Source organism: Nipponia nippon, unplaced genomic scaffold (genome assembly GCF_047370975.1).
Source record: "Nipponia nippon isolate SJK-2023a ecotype South Korea unplaced genomic scaffold, ASM4737097v1 scaffold_1, whole genome shotgun sequence".
In the NCBI taxonomy this organism is placed as follows: domain Eukaryota; kingdom Metazoa; phylum Chordata; class Aves; order Pelecaniformes; family Threskiornithidae; genus Nipponia; species Nipponia nippon.
The window spans coordinates 152,424,327-152,444,720 of record NW_028262290.1 but is presented as its reverse complement, the minus strand read 5'-3'; the positions used below and the strand labels follow the sequence as shown (position 1 = coordinate 152,444,720).

Genomic DNA, 20,394 nt, shown 5'->3' with positions numbered 1-20,394 from the left:
GCACCCCTAGGAATAAGTTGTGTTGGCTGTGGGCCAGCGTTAGGTGTGCGGAGAGCTGCGTCCTGTCCAGTGGGATCTCTGGGTTGTGATTTGAGCCTTGCTGATGCCGTGCTGTCCCGAGGGGAATGTGCTTCCCAGTCTGGCCGTTCAGGCACCTCCGCCTCCCCTCCATCCCCTCCGGCTTGGGGCAGCCCTGTTGCTGCTCCTCTTCCCTATCCCTAGAGTCGTCTGTGCCGCCTGCTCCCGGAGGCCAGACTTCTGCAGGTGGTGGGGTGTAAATAAATTACCCCAAGTACATCAGCATTAACATTGTGTTTTGAAGACTGAACAGGTAAATGCTACGTTCTTAAGTGTGCCTTGGTTCTCCCTTCTGCTTTCCAAAGGCAGCTAGAAAAGATCTGTATCGTGAATTACAAAGTAATTTTAGTATAGATTTTATTTTTTTGAAAACAAAACATTTTCCAGTATTAATTCAACCATAGTAATCAAAACGCTTTAATCAGCATAAACAGGAACAGAATAAGCAACAAAAATGTATATAAAAAAATGAATGGGTGGGTGGCTCAGACCTTTGCAGTGATGTTTTTCGAGGGGCAGGCAGTGACCTCCAGTTGTTTCTGTCCTGCATGTTGTAGCTGGCCAAAACTTCTGGTAATAATATTACACTGAAATTCCTTAATTTATCCCTGCTGTCCCTGAAGTCATGTGCGATATGCCTGAGAGTTTCCTTTTAGTTGTCCTCTGATGTAAACCGAATCTGCTTTCATCTTGTGAAGGGGGGAGTCATATAAATTAATGAGCTGGCTGTTATATAGACATCTTACGTATAATAACACACTTATTCATATGTGCCAACCGCCCTGTATCACAGCACAGTACCCGCTTTATAGCAAAATGACAATTTTGCTCTTTACTCATCCCATGGGTTAGGAATCAAACGTATTTCTGAACTTTGTTTATTTACTTCGCTTCCTGAGCGCTTCTTGTGTACTTGGAGTTCAAACTTTTGCAAATGTTTGTTTAACACTGACCCATTGTAAAGACATAGCATGCAAGAATTGCCCTAGAATAAAACATGGTCCACTATGCCAAGTTAAAATGCTTTCTGAGGGTGAGCAAGAAAAACAATGCAGATGTGCTATACACATGTCTTGGCAGAAGACAAGGGCTCTTTATGGTATATCTACCATCATGGGCTGAGCCTGGCAAAACATTCCTGTAGCATATGTACACGCCTTTTCAGGCAAATTGTAAACAGAGTTTAATGTGGTGTTCAAGCACAGGCTGAATCTCTCTGGAGTTGGGGGCATTTTCTCCTGACTTCAGTGCCATTTGAGCCAGGCCAATTATGTGGTTGCACGTTTATCTTGGCCTTTCAGGGTAGTCTCTTTTGGATTTAGTCTGTAATCAAAAGAGAATGTAAGAAACAGAAGTCTCGAGTAACCTTTCCTTTTCGCCTTTAAGATTTGAAACAGGAGAGACTTATGTAGACAGAAGTATTCTATAGCTAAATACAAGTTAATTGTACAAAACCCTGTGCTTATCTCCTCTGTGCCTGAGCTGCACTGTGAAAATTTGAGCTGTGAGCTGTAGTCCAAAGACAAACGATATTTTTCAGAGTTCAGCTGAAATAATGGCGAGGTTTTCTTTTAAAGGACGGACATCTGTTAGTAATGGCAAATTCTGTTGTGGGTTTTTTTTGTTTTTTTTTTTTTTCGCTCCTGTGATACTTCTGTACTGTGCTTAGAGCTGCTTCTGCACATCTTCAAAAGATGGCTGAACATCCCCCACTGACCTGCATCCTCTGCCCTCCCTCCTGCTTGCCCCGGCTAACCCGTGTCTTATCCATATAATTTAGACTCTTAAGGCTTCTTGGTGTGGGACAAAACCCCCGAGTCTCTGAAGGGACGGCAGTGGCAGTGGTTTGTGTAATTTTCCCAAACTCTTGCTGCTGGTTAGAATATAGTAATGTTTACTTCTGGTCTGAAGCCCTCTTTTTATTTTCTTCCTTTGGCTTCAGAGGCAGCCAGGAGAGCAGAGGAAGGGAGAGGTGAGGTGGGAGAGCCCTTCTCCCATGCAGCGCAAGCAGTGTAACAGGCACAAAGGCTGTACAACAGGCACAACGGCTGTACCTCAGCCCCATCAGAGAAATGGAAAGTGCTTCTCATTTCATTGAGCTTGCACCAAAATAGGCTGTGGATATGCCTGTTGCAGAATATAAAGTAGTTAACTGGGCATTGACAGGTTACGGGCACCTCTTACTTGTGGGACACCCCTGCCCATGCACAATCTTCTCTGGAAATAATAAGATGAGTTTTAGGAAATTCAATCAGGTAGGTCAGTATAATTTCAAGTAGATCAACTATGAGCTGTAAGTTTTCCGAGGCAGGTGCTCCATCTCTGGGAAAGCAGGACTCTGGTTCCCGCTGAAATCTCTGACTGCTGTGGTCATGTCAGTAATAAGCTGGGGGTGGAGGAGGAGGACATCTCACTGAGCTTTTCCTCTGCATCACCGCACCACCACGCTCTGCACACCCCACCTTAACTCCGTTACAGTTAAGCCTTTTCAGTAAGTACCTATAGCCTTGCCCGTGTTTGATGTGCACAAAAAAGGTGAGCTCAAAGGAAAGCTTTCCATCTAAATGGCTTTGGATTTTGAGGTGTGAATATCCTAAAGCAAAAGTAACTTTTTTTTTTTTTTTTTTTCCTTTTCGACTGTGATGGTGTTGTGAATCAAAATACAAGCATCTTTTCAGCTGTGACCGAGGTCCAAATTTTGCATCCTGAATATCTCTGTACAGTGTAATATATGTAGACATAATTACTTATGGAACTATTTCTCATGTCTGTCATTGGTATATTGGTCTTAATGGTTTCAGTGTAACATTTGTCTTTTGAGCACATATGAGTATAAAAGCTTAAGCACATTTTTTTTTGTTTGTTTGATGTTTGGAAAAGTAGCTATTTTGAAGACATGCCCTTTTTCCTGTGAACATTGAAAAGGGTGTGTAGCTTATCAAAGGCCACGTGGTGGACTACTAAAATTTCAAGGAAGTCTTTTCTTTTTAAATTTCTTTAAAATGTCTTTAAATAAGTCATCCAGGTAAGAGTGATTTAGAATTCAAAGTATAAGAATTTTTATTGGATTTACTGTGTATGAGGATATAAATCAACACTTTAAAACATCGATGTGCTAAATTCTAATTGATTTGTTTCATTTTACAAAATACAGCATGTTCTGAATTAACAGCTTAAACACATCTGCTTTTACTCCTACTTTACAGACCAGTGCAGAGACCAGCTTGAATATGTTCTAATGTATTGTGCAGTGAGATTGTACTTCTCATAGGAAGCATGAAAAATTCCAGAGTTCAAGAGAAGGTGTATTTTTTTTTTTTGTCCCTGTCTTTGTAATGGGGGAGAATGGGTGACTATCACAGTATTACATTTGATCTCATCTGATGTAGATTCTCAGTCTGAAAAGAATGTTTTGTATGAGCTTGAGAGGTCTGAAAGTTTTGAGTCCAAGGCAGTTTAAATTTTTTTTTTTTTTTGCTAAAGCTAAGTCAATTCTGAAATCCCCATGGTTTTAAATAATAGAACTACCTAGGGAACAAATTTTCTGTTGTATGAAAATACGTCAGGTTTTAGGGATTTTTTACAGCATTTCAATGAAAGGGGCAGCTTTTGTAAAAACTATTCCCTGCAGTGCCTGAGAGGGCTGTTTCAGAGGGGGAGTCTCCATGGGGCAGGGCGCTCAGCTGGGAGGCGGGGGTCCAGCAGCGAGGCCGAACTCTGCAGTGCTCTGTAAACCCGCGTCTCTTTCAGCCCAGATGTTGGAGATCTGAATCACTGCCACTGGTGTCTCTGCTAGAAAATCTTCGTATCAAATGAAAGCTTTGCCAAAACTGACATTTTTACTTCAAGTTTGGTTTTCAAGAAGCTTGCATTTAAGAAAATGTTCTCCTAAGGGTGAGGATTCCTAGTATCTCTAAGCTGTCTAAAATATTTCTCTTCTTTCAAATGGCAAAATTTTACTTTATTGCTAATTTTGGTGTTGTACTTTGTCTTTCTAGACAGGAAGGGAACTGCATTCCTAGTGTAACAACCTGCATGCTATGTAAAAGAACAGAGTGAAATGAAATCAGCCTTTTAGAAAACAGGAAGGGTAGAAGAGGTGCGAGTCATCCAGCAAAATAAGATGTTATTACGGCTAAATTTTACTGTTCAGTGCAAACCTCCTGATGAAATCCATGCATGTGAACTTGGAACAGAAGTTTGGCCTGGCTGAGGGTGTTGCTGTGAGTCAGTGTCTGATTCACGACAGCCGGGAGAGCGTAAAGCCTCCTCCTGCGTTACCGTGTGCGCGCTGTGTTTGTGTCCCCCCGCCTACTTTATGGTCATGCGATCTATTACATTGACTCGTATAAACAGTCTGGTTTTTAAATTGAGGACTAAATGAATAGGTTTCTTGCCTCTCCCTTTTGTTCAGCACTGATGCGTAAAATTCCGGTAAAACTTTGATTTCCTCCCCCTCTCCCTTTTATTTTGAAGGTGCACAGGGCTGTGAATTGGAAATGCTGCCTACTTGGAAGATAGCAAAGGCCCCTGGCCAGCTTTATCTGTAGCTTGCAGCCGGTAGATCCTGCTCTGTGTCTTACCGAAGTAAGAAAGTTCATGACCTCTCCATATCTGAACAGCTCGCTATATATAGACTAGGATCTTCCCTGGGAATTCTCGCAGCAGCCTGTCTCCTACAGCCATGGAGCAACTCAATCCCCAGGTGACGATTTAGGTGTCGTGCACTGGGGCATGCAGCCCTTGCCTGTGGGAAAAAGCACGTAAAAGCAGCTGTAAGGCTTTCTGCCGAGTTGAAGAATTCTCCGCTAGAAAGCAAGGCCCCATACCTCTTGAAAATGATTATCTTTCACTTAATATTTTCACTTAATATTTTAAATTGTATAAACATACATAATATTTCCCCCCCTACTGAATCAAAATAGAGCATAACAGAAATGTGAGAATCCAAATCTCTTGTGGCAGATTTCCTCTTTAAGAATGATATTCCTGACTTTAAATATAAGAACTGGAGAGTGTGTTTTATATATACAAGGTTGTTATTCTGATGCTTGCAAGCTTCTGTCAGTCCAGACGTCTTGCTGCTTAAAGTATGAGGGATTTTTTTTATAATTATATTTTTATTCCAGTTATTGGAACTTTCATTGTATTTTTAACAGTGCTGTTGCTATTAATGTGGAAGAGAAGAGACATAACAAAGGCCTGTTGGTTGCTAGAAGAAAACTTGCGAAGTTTAGTTAGTTTGAAGTGTTTTGCAAAAATGCATGGATGCAGGCTGCGGTTAGACGAAATGGTTTACAACTTCGGTTAGCTTGATGCAGTACTGTCTGGGGAGCTGTTAGCGTATGCTATCTAAAACCTAGGCTAAAAAAAGATGCCATATTTTAATCTCTTTCTATTCCTCAAGCTCTTTTCTCTTTGCTCTACTACGTTACAGAACAGTAAGCAGTTTCTTCTCTTTAGTGGAGCCTAAGACACTACCTTAATGTATGTAACAACAGCATTTGTTATGCACTGATCATTCAAAGTCAGCAAGAAATGCTAGCGCCTTCTTATATCTGCCTTTTGGTGTGGCCCCAGTTGGAGATATCCCAGGTGAATAATATAAACAGGTTTTCTGAAAAAAGATTTGTATAGTTTCTAAGAACCTGTTTTTTTTTTTTTTTTTTTTTCCTATAGCTCATTAGGCAGGGTTTGCTGCTTGTTCTTAGTCTCAAATATACTGTATTTGTTTTAAAGGGGTTAGTTACAGAAAATAAAGTTGCAGGGCTTTAAAAAATACTGCTGTTCTGTGAAGATATACGTGTAAATGAATAATACAGTGGGGTTGAGTTATTTTTGTTTTCAATCCTATGTGAAACTTATTTTTGCCATTAGTTATGAAAGATTCTCAGATTCTGTATATATATGAATGTGTGTGTGTATAATATAAGTACACTGTTATATTGAAAACATTTTCAATAAAGTCAGTTTCTCAAAGCACATAAAGAAATAGAAACTGGAGCTTTCAAACTCAGGTTTGACCAAGTAGAGGATACTCTCTGATTTGTGTAGCAGAAGTGAAGAAAAATAACTACTTGGGTTTTTCAGGGCTTGAAGGTATAATTCTAGGTGGAATATTATGGTGCATTTGAGTGTATTTCTAACATTGTTACTCTGCATGCAATTGCAGTCGTTTATCTGTATCTACTGCCAAGGTTGACTTTGTTACAAAGATGGGAATGTCTAATTTAGACCACATTATAAGTCATGACTGAAAATACCAAAGTGTCACATCATTCTTATATTAATCAAACTTCTGGAGATACAAATTGCGGTGCCCTGAGCTGGAAAAATTAAGCAGTTTTTACAATTTCCTATATGTTATACTTACAGCTCAGTTGAGAAGACTTAAAGGTTTACCTTTTGTTCAAAATAGGGCTTGGCATTGCTTCACTAGTTTTAATGGTTATTTTTCATTGCTTTCTTTTCTGGTCAAGAAGACTAGCTGGTTTTGCTTCTCTCTTAATCAGGTCTTCTGCTTTAATTTTGACGAGTGCAGACATGCTGTTAGAGATTTAAGCAATTTTGAAAGATGTGTAATGGGTTAGAGTTCAGTGTACTGCTGCTGGCTGCTCCCTATCGCTGGAGGTGACAAGGGAGAAGATAACTAAGGAAGTAAAGGGAGGTTTTTAATGCTAACCCCCATCTTCCTGCATTAGTGGGTTCATTTAGGGGGCTTAACTTGGCAAGCTTTGCTTATGTCGATGGGCACTAATACAGCTAGGTCTGTGAGGGTATCACAAAGTCAAGTTGGAAGGAGTACCAGTGTAGTAAATAGAAGGGGCATGCTTTTAAATAATTTTTTTCCAATAGTTGTCATCTGTGTTTGCTTAACATCTTGGAAGTGCTCTCTGTTTCTGCTGCTGGCCAGGTGTGGAAGTGATGGTGAGCCATAACTAGACATGGATGATGGAGGAGAAGGGTGGGTTTCCAGCGGCCGGAGGAAGAGGGAAGGTTGTGAGGCACCCGGCAGCCGCAGGGGGCAGGCGATTTTTAGTGTACATGGCATTCTGGAACTGTGACTGCGATTGAGGGAGGATTTTGAAAATGAGGAGAGTCACTGATAATGTGAGGGTTCAGGGCAAGGAGAGGAGTTAGGGTTTTCCCATTATGAGCTCCCTTCACTACTCAAAGGGTGGGAATGGCGTTCTGGTTTCTTATGGTTAAACTGGGGCTAGCCTCAAGCTTAGACCAGACATGAGCTTAGTTATTTATTTGAAAAAGAGGATTATTGTGGATTTGTGAGGAGGAACCGTAACTGATGACATCTGAACAAAACATGGATGCAAACTGAAATAGCAGGAGAAGTAAAATGTGGAGCTGGTAGCACTCAGCATTAGTTCTGTCTTTATTTTCCTGGTGAGGTCTCCAGCCTGCTATGGTGCTAGTTGCATTTCATCTTAAACATGGTAATACCCTGCAGCATGGTCAGGCAGTAGGAGTACAGCCATGGTAAACCTAAGGTTACCTTAGGGTCAATTTTTAAAAAAAAAGTCTTTATCTTCAGAAGTTATGAATACATTTGAAAACAAAACAAATAATCCTCGAGATTACTATTTTTAGGAGTTTGGTTTTAAGGTATTTTCCCTCCTTCACCCTAACATGGAGTGCTGCATTGCAGTTCCTGCTCTGGATTAGCAGCAATCAGAGCCCTGAATTCAAAGAGATCGACAGATGTGTTTTATTTAACCTTATAAAATAATCATGATTGTAATAGTTGAATTTATATAGTGATTGTTCTCAGTTTCACACAAATGCTAAGCATGTTTAGAAATGAGTGACTACACACTTAGATCAGTACCACAAGAAGGTATTGAAATTACACTGATTCAAAAAGACTGGGCAGTTTGGAAAAGTAATAGCTAAATATTGTTGCTAAAAATTGTTCCCCAGAGATGAAAATAAGGCCTGTTTTGGTTAAAATATCTTGAAAAGTGTTTAACAGATAAATTAACATGCTCCTATGATTATTTCCACATTGCTTTTGCAGATGCTAACTGGAAACCAATTTTCCTTGGTGGGTTTGACCTGGCGGCACGTGCGCGTGTGCGCGCAGGCGTATGTTAAACAGAGATACTGTTCCATGGGTGTCTGATCCTTATGGGTGAGATGGCAGAGTGGTGGTGCACGGGGGTCCTCTGGCCTCGTGTCAGCGTACTTAGGCAGTGTAGAAAGCCTTTTGTGTGAGCTATAATGTGCACACAGGTGTAGAGAGCAAAGGAAGGGAATATAGTTATGGTCTTGGGAGCACTTTTGTAGGGCACAGTGGAAACTCCTGAACCTTTCAGTCCCCCAGTCACTATTAGCAGGATTTCCCTGCAATGCAGATCAGTAGAAATGCTCCACGTATCTATTCTGGGTCCTAGGACCTGGTGTTGATCTGTAGGTGTTTTTCAGCATTTGTTAGTTTGTCACTCTTTATTTGTGCCGTATACCGGCTGGATCCGACAGACATAGGTGACACATTGCTTCTCTGCTAAACCGGACAGGGAGTTACTGTGTAGGCAGCAGGTGGTGCCCAGGAAACCTGCTGCTCTTGCGTGCTGCTGTGCTGCGGTGCAGGGAGCGTGGGGCATCTGTTCCCACGCGCACCCTGTTACAGCACCTGGACAGGAGGCAGGGAGAGCTCGTGGGCACCCCTCTGTACAGCTGACTGGGTGGCAGGGAAGAGTAAGGTGTCTGGGATGCTAAAACTCTAAATCCTATCAGAAACTTAAGATATCATAGCCAACCTAAACAGAGATAAACTTCTCTGTGATTCACATAATTTGTGCGTTCCTTCTACATGGTTCAGCAAAGCTGTTTATATTGCAAAGTCCTACTCACCAAGCCTTGACTTTGAAGCTCCCAGAGGAATAATACAGTCATCAGAACAGAGTGGCATTTCATATTTTTTAATAACTTCATAGTTCACAAGGTGTTGGAAATGTGAGGCACTGTATATAATAATGTTTTTGCAACACTCTCTGTATATTAATCATTGTTTAGCCTTCACATACTATGAGATTAATTGACTCTGCCCACCTGGGAGCATATATCAAAACTGGTTGTTTCCATCTTTCATAGCGTTTGATATTAATGGCCTCCAAATGGAAATCTTATTTCCAGTACCTTTCTGAAATAAGTTAGGCTCTTTATCTCATGTTGGATGTCAGTAGGGTGGACAACTGTATTTCTTTTGAAATGTTTTGCCAGACTCGTAATTTTTTGTGTTTAATCAACATAGATCAATCATACACGTGTCAGTCTACAGCATATATGTGTGTATATAAAGACATACACACATGCATGGTTATTCCAGTAAAATCCATTATTCCAGTCTAAATCTAGTATTGAATTTGAAGAGCTACCATAGTGGCTGAAAAAAATGATAAATGCTTAAATCCAAGCAATGCTGTGATGATGGGTGGAGGTAAGAGATAAGCTCTTGGAAGAAAGAGAAAGCACTTCTCGCTTTCATCAGATTCACTCATGGTTCAATTGTTGAGCTGCAATCAAAGATGTTCTTCATTTCTTCAGCATCATTGCCCTAATTTTGATGTCCCTGCAGAGGAGATTGTGCACCATTATACCTAGTGCATTTCATTACATATTCATGAGCTCTGGACTTGATTACTGTAATTCATGTCTGTCATCTGGCGTTAATACTGATAATTACAAATTGTAATTGATAAACTATTTTGTTGCATTATTTGTTGTATTTAAATGCAGGTTATGGAGTAAGCGTGTGTTACAGCAAAATAATCTGAAAAGGGCACATTTTCCTTGCCTTACTGTGGATTTAGCACACTTGGAGTTTGTGGCAGTGCTTGGATAGATGTCTAGGATTTTCCTACAGAGGAATAAATCCCACGTAAAAGTTTTATTTTGCAGTTTGGGCTGGACAGTGTTATTCAGTGCTCACAGCATGGACATGAGGGAGTTTAGAAATACAACGTCACTCCACTCAATGTATTTTTCTCAAATATTTAATTCTTTCCCCTCTAGCAAACAGAACATAATTGTGCAGAGCATAAACAATCGGTAGTCATGGAGAAAATGTGTTACTCTTTCATAGCCAAATGTAAAGCTTTATTCATTTATTAATTCTTAAAGTTGGTTGCCGCGTGCGTTCTAGTGTCAGCACAAAATAATTTTTCCATTTTTGTGGGTGCCTGACTTGATGCCAGTAGCAGAGTCCAGGCACTGGTGGGGTGCTCAGGAGCCTGGATCTGGCCTTTGGTGGTGGCACCTCCTAGTGGTTAGAGGACAGTGTGCTGTAAAGAAATGTCACTAAAGTCATTAGTTTTGACAATGAGAAAAGTTTTCTGTGCAGTATTTTTTCTAATAGGCTGCCAGGAGCAGTGTGAAATGCAGCCAGGACCCCCGGACCTGGCGTTGTTGGTCGACAGCCATCTGAATATGAGCTGGCAGTGTGCCCAGGTGGCCAAGAAGGCCAACAGCATCCTGGCTTGTATCAGGAATAGTGTGGCCAGCAGGACTAGAGGAGTGATCGTCCCCCTGTACTCAGCACTGGTGAGGCTGCACCTCAAATACTGTGTTCAGTTTTGGGCCCCTCACTACAAGAAGGACATCAAGGTGCTGGAGCGTGTCCAAAGAAGGGCAACGAAGCTGGTGAAGGGTCTAGAGCACATGTCTTATGAGGAGAAGCTGAGGGAGCTGGGGTTGTTTAGCCTGGAGAAGAGGAGGCTGAGGGGAGACCTTATTGCTCTCTACAACTACCTGAAAGGAGGTTGTAGCGAGGTGGGGGTCGGTCTCTTCTCCCAAGTAACAAGCGATGGGACGAGAGGAAATGGCCTCAAGCTGTGCCAGGGGAGATTTAGATAGGATATTAGGAAAAACTTCTTCACTGAAGGGGTAGTCAGGCGTTGGAACAGGCTGCCCAGGGAAGTGGTTGAGTCCCCATCCCTGGAAGTATTCAAAAGAGGTGTAGACGTGGTGCTTAAGGACATGGTTTAGTGGTGGACTTGGCAGTGCTAGGTTAACGGTTGGACTTGATGATCTTAAGGGTCTTTTCCAACCTAAATGATTCTGTGATTCTATGCCCAGTCCTGCACTGGGGAAGGAGGAGCCCCACGCAGTGACGCAGGCTGGGGCTGGAGCTGGAGCTGCCCTGGGGCTGGGGGCAGTGAGCGGGCGGGAGCCAGCCCTGCAGCCTGGCAGCAGGCAGCGTCCTGCCCTGGGTCAGCAGGGCACGGCCAGGAGACGGAGGAAGGGATCATCCCTCTCTGCTCAGCATGCGTCGGTTCTGGGATGTCCTGAGGTCCCTTCCAACCTGAATTATTCCATGATGTTAGGCTATTGGGGCATATAGAGATGATGTGCTATTTAATAGGTATCAGAAATATGCAGCACATAGGAAGGATGATTTAAATTAATTAGTGATATGATTTCTTGTGGATTGGTATAGATAGCTTCTAAGTAAAGTGGATGAGTTAAAAAAAAAAAAAATAAATCGAGACTTCCATGGTGCACGGAGGTAACTCGTTAATAGGAAGAACTTACATATCCTAAGACACAGTATTTTGTCTAGAAAATTGTAGGGTAGGAAAACAGGAAGGGTAGCTCTAGAGTACATCTTGGACTACTTCTCTTACAGATTTAGGAAACCACCATTTCTTTTCAGAAGAGCAAGAGATTCATGTGTGCATTTGAAAGTTTATGCAAACTGTGTAGTGGCTAACAGCCAAAGTAAATTTACCATTTTTAATACCAACCTTCTGCTGTTTAAAGCAGGATCCAGTAGTTCCTTGATGCTTTTTTGTACTCCAGTGGTAATGCAGCACAACTTGATGTGTAGTAGTGTTCCAGTGGTTACTGACCATATTATTTCAATTTAGTGGGTTTTAGGAGACATTTAATTGCTAAAGTGGCGGACTAATTGGCTCATTTTTTTTGGCTATCAGACTTCTGTGCTGAGGACTGAAACTGATAGTGTAAAGTGATCAATTTGTAAGTAAATCACTGTTATTATTTAAAGTGGACATGCAGGATGCATGCAAAACCTAACATTACTCTTTTTTTACTTCATAAACAGCCTTTCCAACATTTAAGTGTCTCAGGAAGAGTGATATTGGCCAGATGTTCAGATTCTGTCTTGGATGGATTTCTGGTAAATTAAAGCCCTTTTAGCGAGGCTGGGAAGGCATTGGTGAGTGTAAAAGTGGAAGATGCTTCAGTGGTCAGATTGGCATGTTTTTCTCTTTTTCATAACTAGTTTGTATCTGGGATCAGTATATACCCCTTGGTTGAAGACATTGTATATACACTTGCATGTTTGAAAAACACTGAATCCCTGACCAAACTTCCTTCTAAAGGCATGGTTTGTAACCTTCCTGGGTGTATATCCCTATTTCTTGGTAATACAAAATACCAAGAAATTAACTTAAGCATGATACATCCCCAGTCCAAAAAGCAGTTTTACAGGTTAAGAAACAAAAAGATGAAAGTCACAAGGCTTATTTTCTGCTATACAGCGTTCAGCTATTTTCTGTAGTCTTCTGTAGCCCTGTTTTTCTTGACTTCATGGGGCGCAGGGCAAGGTAGAGTAAACATGCTCTAAGATCGGTATGAGGGGAGTGATTGCAGATGGAGTACGGTCAGAAATGGAAAAGGTAACTGTCCTTTCAACTCATCACCTGGTAACTTAAGAGTTGTTACAGGTATCAGTTGCTTTCTGAGGTCTCCTGGGCTACTTTCATTAATGTTAAGTATTTTGCCAGCTTGTGCCCTTGCAGAGATGGTGAACGTACTTACGTTATATCATTATTGCCAGCTGTCTGTGGTGCAGGATCAGCGTACGTAAGAGAGTGCAGTGGCCTTTGAAGCTGGATGCCCCCCCCCCCCTTTGCTTCTGTCGTGTGTTACACAGCAGGTCTTTGTGCCTGAAATTCAAGGAGACAGGCAATGGGAAGGAGATGCCATTCAAACCCAGGGACTTGTTCTTGCCGGCTTCTTGGGCTGTGGAACGTAACTGGAATCCAGCTGACATTGGGAGCGTTTGTGGCTTCCCTTTGGCACCTGCCTGCTTGTTTTGACAGTTCCTCCTGCAGCACAGAGCTAGACAGGGAAATGAATGAATTCACTGGCAAATTTTCAGATATATTAGTTTTTTATTAACTATTATTTTCCTTTCAGCCTGTGTTAACATGCCCAAGTGCCATATGCTGCTGAACAGACAAGTCCGGTACACACCCCCGCCTGATGATTTAGTCGGTTTTGATCTTTGTGTACTCTTTTGCCACAAAGGCTTTATCTGTTTTCAGACTACTCAAAAGTGAAGATAGCCACACGCATGGCCATGTAATCTTAAATTTCAGATGGTTTTAAGCAGAAACTAAACGTATATACTTACTTTCCCTTTATCTCCTCATTTATAAATGAGAATTTATACTGACACACTTGGATCTGCCTCTGCTTTCACATGTCCTGGTGGCGAGTCCATTTTCCGTTGAGTTATGCTGAAATACCTGTGCACAACTGTCCAGTTGACAGTGTTTTTTAAAAATCATTTAAGGATCTACATACTGAAAAAGATCTTAAAGCAAAAAGCTATAAATGATACCTTAATTTAAATCATTTCAGTTTTAGAAAGATGATCTCTGACAGGGACAGAGAGCCTCGGTGAGCTCCGCTTGGCAAAGCCAATCTGTTTCCCCAGGTACTGCTCCTTGGTAAGAAATACTCTTCCTGTTTTGGCCTGTACAGATTAGAAAATATAGGTGTGTGGGGGGAGACAAATCTGATTTACTTGATTTCAAGATGTGTAACAAATGGTAGTGGCAACTACAGTTGGTCTGCACTCAGCTGAAAGCTGCAGTTGGGAAACCTGAGTTGTTAGGGTCAGAGGTAAGAAGTAGAGAAACCTCTCGGGGAGCGCTTGCTGTCCTCCCCCGGTAGTGCTCTCTGGGTGGGCTTCGAACCAAACACAAGAAGTCACCCCCGCAGATCTCGCCCCCAACTACCTAATCGTAGCCATGCAGAGAAAATAGTCCTTTTGATGCTTTGGGACAGCCTCCTGGCGGGCAGGTGAGATTAAGTCACAGCAGTGGGCATAACTTGTAAACACTAAGCATTGTAAGGCGGGCTTTTTAGGAGCCTGATTTTCTGCATTATCTTTAAATAGATAGCTGCTTCTGACGGAGAAGTTTGTGATGTTCTCTTCTTGTACAACATGAACAAAATATTTCAAAGAATAGTCTTATTTATTGTAACGTTTTGTGTTAAACATTTTTATATGTTTTTTGAAAGGATACATTTACAAAAAACAAGACACCTATTTGGAACTAAAGGCATAAGAAATCTTCCTAGGCCATTTAATAAGAACACATTGCAGTTTCCATTTCTGTTTCTAGATATTGTTTTCCACATATGGTCCTTGTTTCCATTATGTGGGAACAGAGAATTGTTAGCTACAGAATATTGAGTGATATTACTTAAATGAATGGTTTTCTCAGTTTTTCCTTTGTGCTTTTTAGAAGTCATGTTATAGAGAATAAACAGAATATGAATGGCTGCATTCTTACTGCCTTTGTAATGTGCACTTGCTTCCATTCTCAGTTCTGGTTTTCACTTAGCAAATATTTATCTTCCATTATAGAGGACTTTGGAGCAGAAAATGTAGTGCTCATGAGTTTAAGTTATAAGTACCTTTATAATTGTAGTCAAGTAGAATAGTTAAATGGGTGTACACAGGAAACAGGAGATCTGGCTTGCTTAGACTTGAGCTGAGTGATGCAATATTTAAATGAAGATATAAATCAGGTTTAGCATTACTTCTGTCCTTGTATTCAATGAAGTGAACTTGCAAGTTCTTCTGCATGAACTGGTGACAAAGGCTTCTATACAGCTTTTACAAAATCATTGCACATTGCTAATTTACACATTGGTGGAGCAGTGTAGTTAATGAGTTTTCTATCAAAGTGTGGTTTTATATCTCTAAATGCATTGCAGATTTGGAGAGTGCAGTACCCTTTTACACAATCATAACAGTGAGAGGACATAAATGTGGCTTTGTTTTGTTGACAAAACGTGAAAATCTAATTGTAATATACAAATTCAAATTTTGAAACAACAGCAAAGTGTCTGACTCTGGGATGTTTTCTTAAACCAGAACAACTCTGAAGCAGGTTCCTTGAAAAGCTTCTGAGTAATTTTTAAAATTTTGTTCAGTATTTTTTTCATCTTTACAGAAACTGACTTTTGTAGACTTGATATATTTTTTACTTTTCCTGTTTTATAACTAGAAGACATTTTGCTTTTCACTGGTGGAAGCACCCCATTGCACATGCCCTGAGCAGGCCATCTCTTTGGGGGTTAGTACTGGAACAAGTTCCGGTTTGTGAGATCTCACTTGAGAGCCCTTCGCTGTCATCAGGAGAGGGTGACCCCGAAGGTGTTTTGGGTGTCCTGAAGGAGCGATTGGACCAGTTTACCGCGCAGATGAAGTTGCGTAAACTCCAGTAAACTCTGGTAATTGCCGATTTCCACTTTATGACTCAGTAACTGGTCTAAGCCAAAACAATATTTTTGACTGCTTCAGAAAGTGCTCGAAGACTATATTACTGCTATTGCATAGGGAATTATGAATATGTTTACTGCTGCAGTAGAGAAATACAACTTGACCAAGCTGTGAATACAGACACCCTTGTAATGCAGTAGTACTTGAATTCAGATCAGTGTTAAATTTGGTCCAATTTCTTTTGTATTTAGCAAACAGTGCATACAAGCTGACTCTTATGCAATGTATGTTCATTGTAGACAGAACACAGAACAGGAATTTAAATGTGAACATTTATGCGGTTTGAGTGTTTCCATGTCGTTTGGTTGGTTAATACATAGAATTAGTTATTAAAATTTGGAACCGTAAATAGCTGTGGATTTTCTTAACTTGGTAAAATCACTACCTTCAATGGTTGGTTGGTTTGTTTGTTTTGTTTTGGTGTTTTTTTTTTTTTTTAGTATGGTGTAACTAAGCTCTACAAAATGTGACTACTCCCCTCCCAGCTAGACCTCTCTTCCCCCATCAAACCTTTGATTTACGTGAAACATTTAATAGAGTAAAAGGGCCCCGAGAAGGACTGCTCTGTGAAGTTTGGAGAGGGCTTTAATGAAAAGTTTCATTGTTATTTCATATTTACTTACCAAATCCTGCCAGAGTAAATTCTTGCCAAACTTGTTTTCTATATTTCTTGTCTGGTCTTGCTAACGTATTGTTTTGTATCAGGACCTTGTCTGACAGGAAAAACGACCAGAGCAGTTCAGGCTATGGCACAACAAATAGGTGATGCAGGAAAAACGAAGTCTATCTAAAAGTTCTTATGCAATATCGAGAAACTTTTAAAGGAACTAATTAGCAAAAGTGATGCAGCTTATATATCAAAGCTATTTTTAATGTAGATTGTACATACTGAAATAGCACAATAGTGCTTTAGAAGTGGGCGTTTCTACTATTGATTCTGTAATCGTGTGTGTTTTCTTATATTTGCCTTGGAGGTAGGAAATACTTGTGGTAGGAAGAAAAAAAAAAAAAAGGATTCGGGAATATTGAAGTTGTAGTTTCATTTTGGGTGCTGTTTGTTTTGATGGATGTAGTCAATTCACTGAGCCAGTATTGCAATTATCTGTTTTTAATCTTTTGATTCTTCTGGAAGAAGATTAAGTGATGCAAACAAAAATGGTGAAGAGTGCGACATATGAGGGATCAGACTCTCTTAAAGCCTGAACTAGTTTTTCCATTTCTGATTTTGCAGTGAAGCCTGGCTTATGGTTCAATTCTGACTGGGCTTTGAGATGGGGTAATTAGCAGAGGACACCTGAATCAAGTCCTTTAGGAGTGCAAGATGCTTACTAGCTCGCCAGTTTGATTGTGGCTTCAAAGCCTGGATTTTCCCAACTGCGTTTCAGTCTCTGATGTATGTACGAGAGGCAGAGGAGATTTTTGTAATGGGATGGAAGATGAGGAAGGATCCTCTTTCCTTTTAGTTGGGAGAGCGGAGTTTACAAAGGCACCTTTTCAGCAGACTTCCCTTTAGAAACTTGTTTGTTAAGGAACTTTTAAGGATTTCTGGTTTACACAGAAGGCATTTTCCAGCCCTGTCTGTAAGTGTTAGTGGGGTATTCAAACTTAACAAAAAGTTTATCCTACTATTTGCATTACATACCTTTTTACAGAGTAAATTTCTGTAATGTGTAGCTATGTGTGCACCTCTATGCATGGCAATGTGAATAACGTAGTACTATTTTCAGTTGTTCCTGAATTTTTACTTAAAAAATGGATGCTGAATTATCTCCTATAACGTGCTACAACAGTAAGTGCAGGTTGGGGAAAAGCTGTGTACTAGGAAAATCAGTTAATTGTGTAATAAATACTTGCTTAGAAGAAATGTAAGGTAATGATATTTAATACTTAGAGAAATTAGAGAAAAAAAAAACACCTGTCATTGAATTTCTGAAATGACTAGCCTGATGACTGTAAAATGTAATTCTGAGATCTGATCGTATGATGATGATGATGATTTACAGCAGTATTTAAGGTAGATGTACTTATGTTCTATGATTCTATAGAAACAATAAAGTAAGTTTCATGGTTATCAAATTTTTCCAAAATCTTTGACCTATGCATATATATCATGTGCAAATAGAGTTCTAGGATACTAAAAACAAAATGAATATCCCTTGATATTCTTTCATGCAGTGTGCTGTCCAGGATTTCATGCAGCGTATCCTGTCAAGACTTAAAAACACATATAGATTTAGAGGAATTCTGGTGGTCCCATTTCTTGTCCTGTTCCATCCTTTAAGAAATCAAATTATTTTCAAGTTCTTTAAGGGTGGACATTTTTTTTGTGTGTTTTTTTTTTGTTTGTTTGTTTTTGTTTGTTTCAGGTTTGTTTTTTGTTTTTTGTTCTTTAAGTTCTAGACACTGATACCTGAAAAGACTTGGATGCCAGTTGCTATTTTTAGGAAGTCAGGCACTTTGCAAGATGTTGCAAGTTTGAAGGTCCTCAAATTAGTCACTTTCTGCAGTTGTGCCTGCTCAGTGAAAAGCAAGGAAGCTCTTTTACTGCGAGACACTTAACAACAGCCCGGGGCATTGGCACTGTTATAGGGGAATATTTGAAAAGCAAGAAAAGATTATGTATCATGTTCAGGTCGTGTGTTTATAGTACAACTTTCTCCTGTTAGAAAACAAACTTTTTAAGAATAGCACATTGAGTGCTAAACAGTACTCTGGTCATGTAGCGGTATGTAGAAGACATTTTGTGGACACAACCTTATTCTATCAGTTATGGTTTCCTTTTGTATCAAAAGTAATGATGAAGACTATAAAGCCAGTCTTCCCAGTTACTGGTAGACACATTTATACGCACAAAACCACACACACACATATAAATGTGCATATATGTACACATGTATGTGTGTGTGTCTGTATGTATGTGTATATGTATCTTTTTTTGTAGTTAAAATGTGGAAAGTGTTCTTCGTAAAAGATTTAGATATCCCATCTACCAATTCTATCAAAGCACAGGTAGAAAGCCCTTTGATATCATTTAAATATTGCTTTGTACCCTTTATATCTGTCTTGTAAAAAACCCCACACTTTACAGCTGTCCTGTAACGTTTTGTGCCTGTTGACCACTCTCTGAGATACTTTATTTTGAGGACGATGTATTTTCCCTTTATGTAGTGCATATATTCAGTAACACTGGGAATGCTGTTCCCCTGCGTGTTAGTGATGGGACTGTGAGTCATGCAGAGCTGATAAAAGTGGGAAGAGTATGTATCTAATCTAGGATGATTTCAAAAAAGAACTTTGGCTTTACATCTCAATTTACATTTATTTACAGGAACATGACCTAAATGGATGTTTTAACGTTGAGCGTTTGTAGGACTGCGCTGTTAACTATATGGTGGAATAACCTTTTTCCGTTGGTATGTGATATCTGATATTATTTTCTTCTCCTTTTATGCAGGATCCAAACTACTGGATACAAGTACATCGACTGGAGCACGGGGATGGTGGGATCTTAGATCTCGATGACATTCTTTGCGATGTAGCTGATGACAAAGACCGTGTAAGTACAAATAGCTATGAAAGCAGCTCAGCACGCGCTGCGCGTCGGCACGTCAGTGTTCTGTGCTTCCTCCGTGTGTCCAAAACGGGGAGTCAATACAAAGGTTTTAAGTTTTTTGCATATAGTTTGCTTGACAGATGTGAGAAGTCTGTTACTGTTCTGTTTTTCAAAAAGTACAGAAAATCTTTTATTGAAATCATGGGTTTTGAAATCCATCCTTTTTGGTTCTTTGAAAGTTCAAGTAAGAAAAGGAGGCTGAAAGAATTAAAAAACCTCATACAGTGGAACAATAATGCTAAAATATTGAATCTGTAGGTTTTTAGCTTCATGTTACTAGCTGAATATGTGAAAAATACATGCTGTTTTTAAACTGTGGAGGGTTGGTGGATTGTTTTTCAAAAACCTTTTTGGGAGGAATTGCTGGTTACACAGAACTTGAGAAAATAATTATACACTGCTGGGTCTTGAGTTCTTTTACTTTTTTTTAAGTAGAGATTTAGGTTGCAGTCAGCTAAGAGGTTTTTGGTTATTGGCTGTTTGTTTGAGGTTATAGATGCTTGTGTCTTTGAATTACATGTTCAAAAAGGGTAAGGTAAGAAACACTGTGGCAAACTGTAAAGCTGTATGTAAGTATGCCACTTTTCTCTGCAAAGCTGCATGTGCTCGCTGAAGCTCTTCAGAGCGTCCGAGCCTGATACAGACTGCAGTCTGGAAATGTGTTTCAGGACCCCACTCCCTTCACAGACAGGATCCTTAATTGCCTCTATTGGAAGCAACAGGCACTCTGAAGGCTCCTTGAAAAGCGGCCAAATGATGACTCTTAGGCTAATTTTTCAGAAATAAATACTTTGCCTGCAGTTATTTCTTGTGACAAAATTTAATTGACATGGTTATTTCAACTGGGACTTTATAAAGAAAAAATATGTGAGGAGTCTTGGGACATGGAGACTCCTCGCCGTCTGAAATGTTGGGATGACTCAAGCTGTATAGAGTAACAGTGCTGAGTTTTCAGGAATTTCTTCCATAAAAATAGTGCCCGGCTAAGATTTCATGAACAGCTAATTAAAACCTCTAGTTAGTTATCTCATACTGAAGCGCTCAGCTGCATGATTAGTTTAACTTTTGCTTACAGGCCTCAAGGAGGCTGGTGGAAGTTGTCACTATATATGTATTTGAATTATTATATATATATTTGAAT

At 40.1% G+C, this 20,394-nt stretch overlaps 1 protein-coding gene across 15 annotated transcripts in view; it reads left to right on the top strand.

Annotated features, from left to right (window-relative positions):
* The window catches only part of PARD3 (par-3 family cell polarity regulator), a 467,913-nt gene that overhangs the window by 32,061 nt on the left and 415,458 nt on the right, over window positions 1–20,394 (top strand). For all 15 annotated transcript variants that reach the window (XM_087778504.1, XM_087778469.1, XM_087778511.1 and 12 more), the window contains exon 2: window positions 19,095–19,196. In XM_087778504.1, coding sequence (XP_087634630.1) covers window positions 19,095–19,196 — 102 coding nt within the window. The remainder of the gene's footprint in view (window positions 1–19,094; window positions 19,197–20,394) is intronic.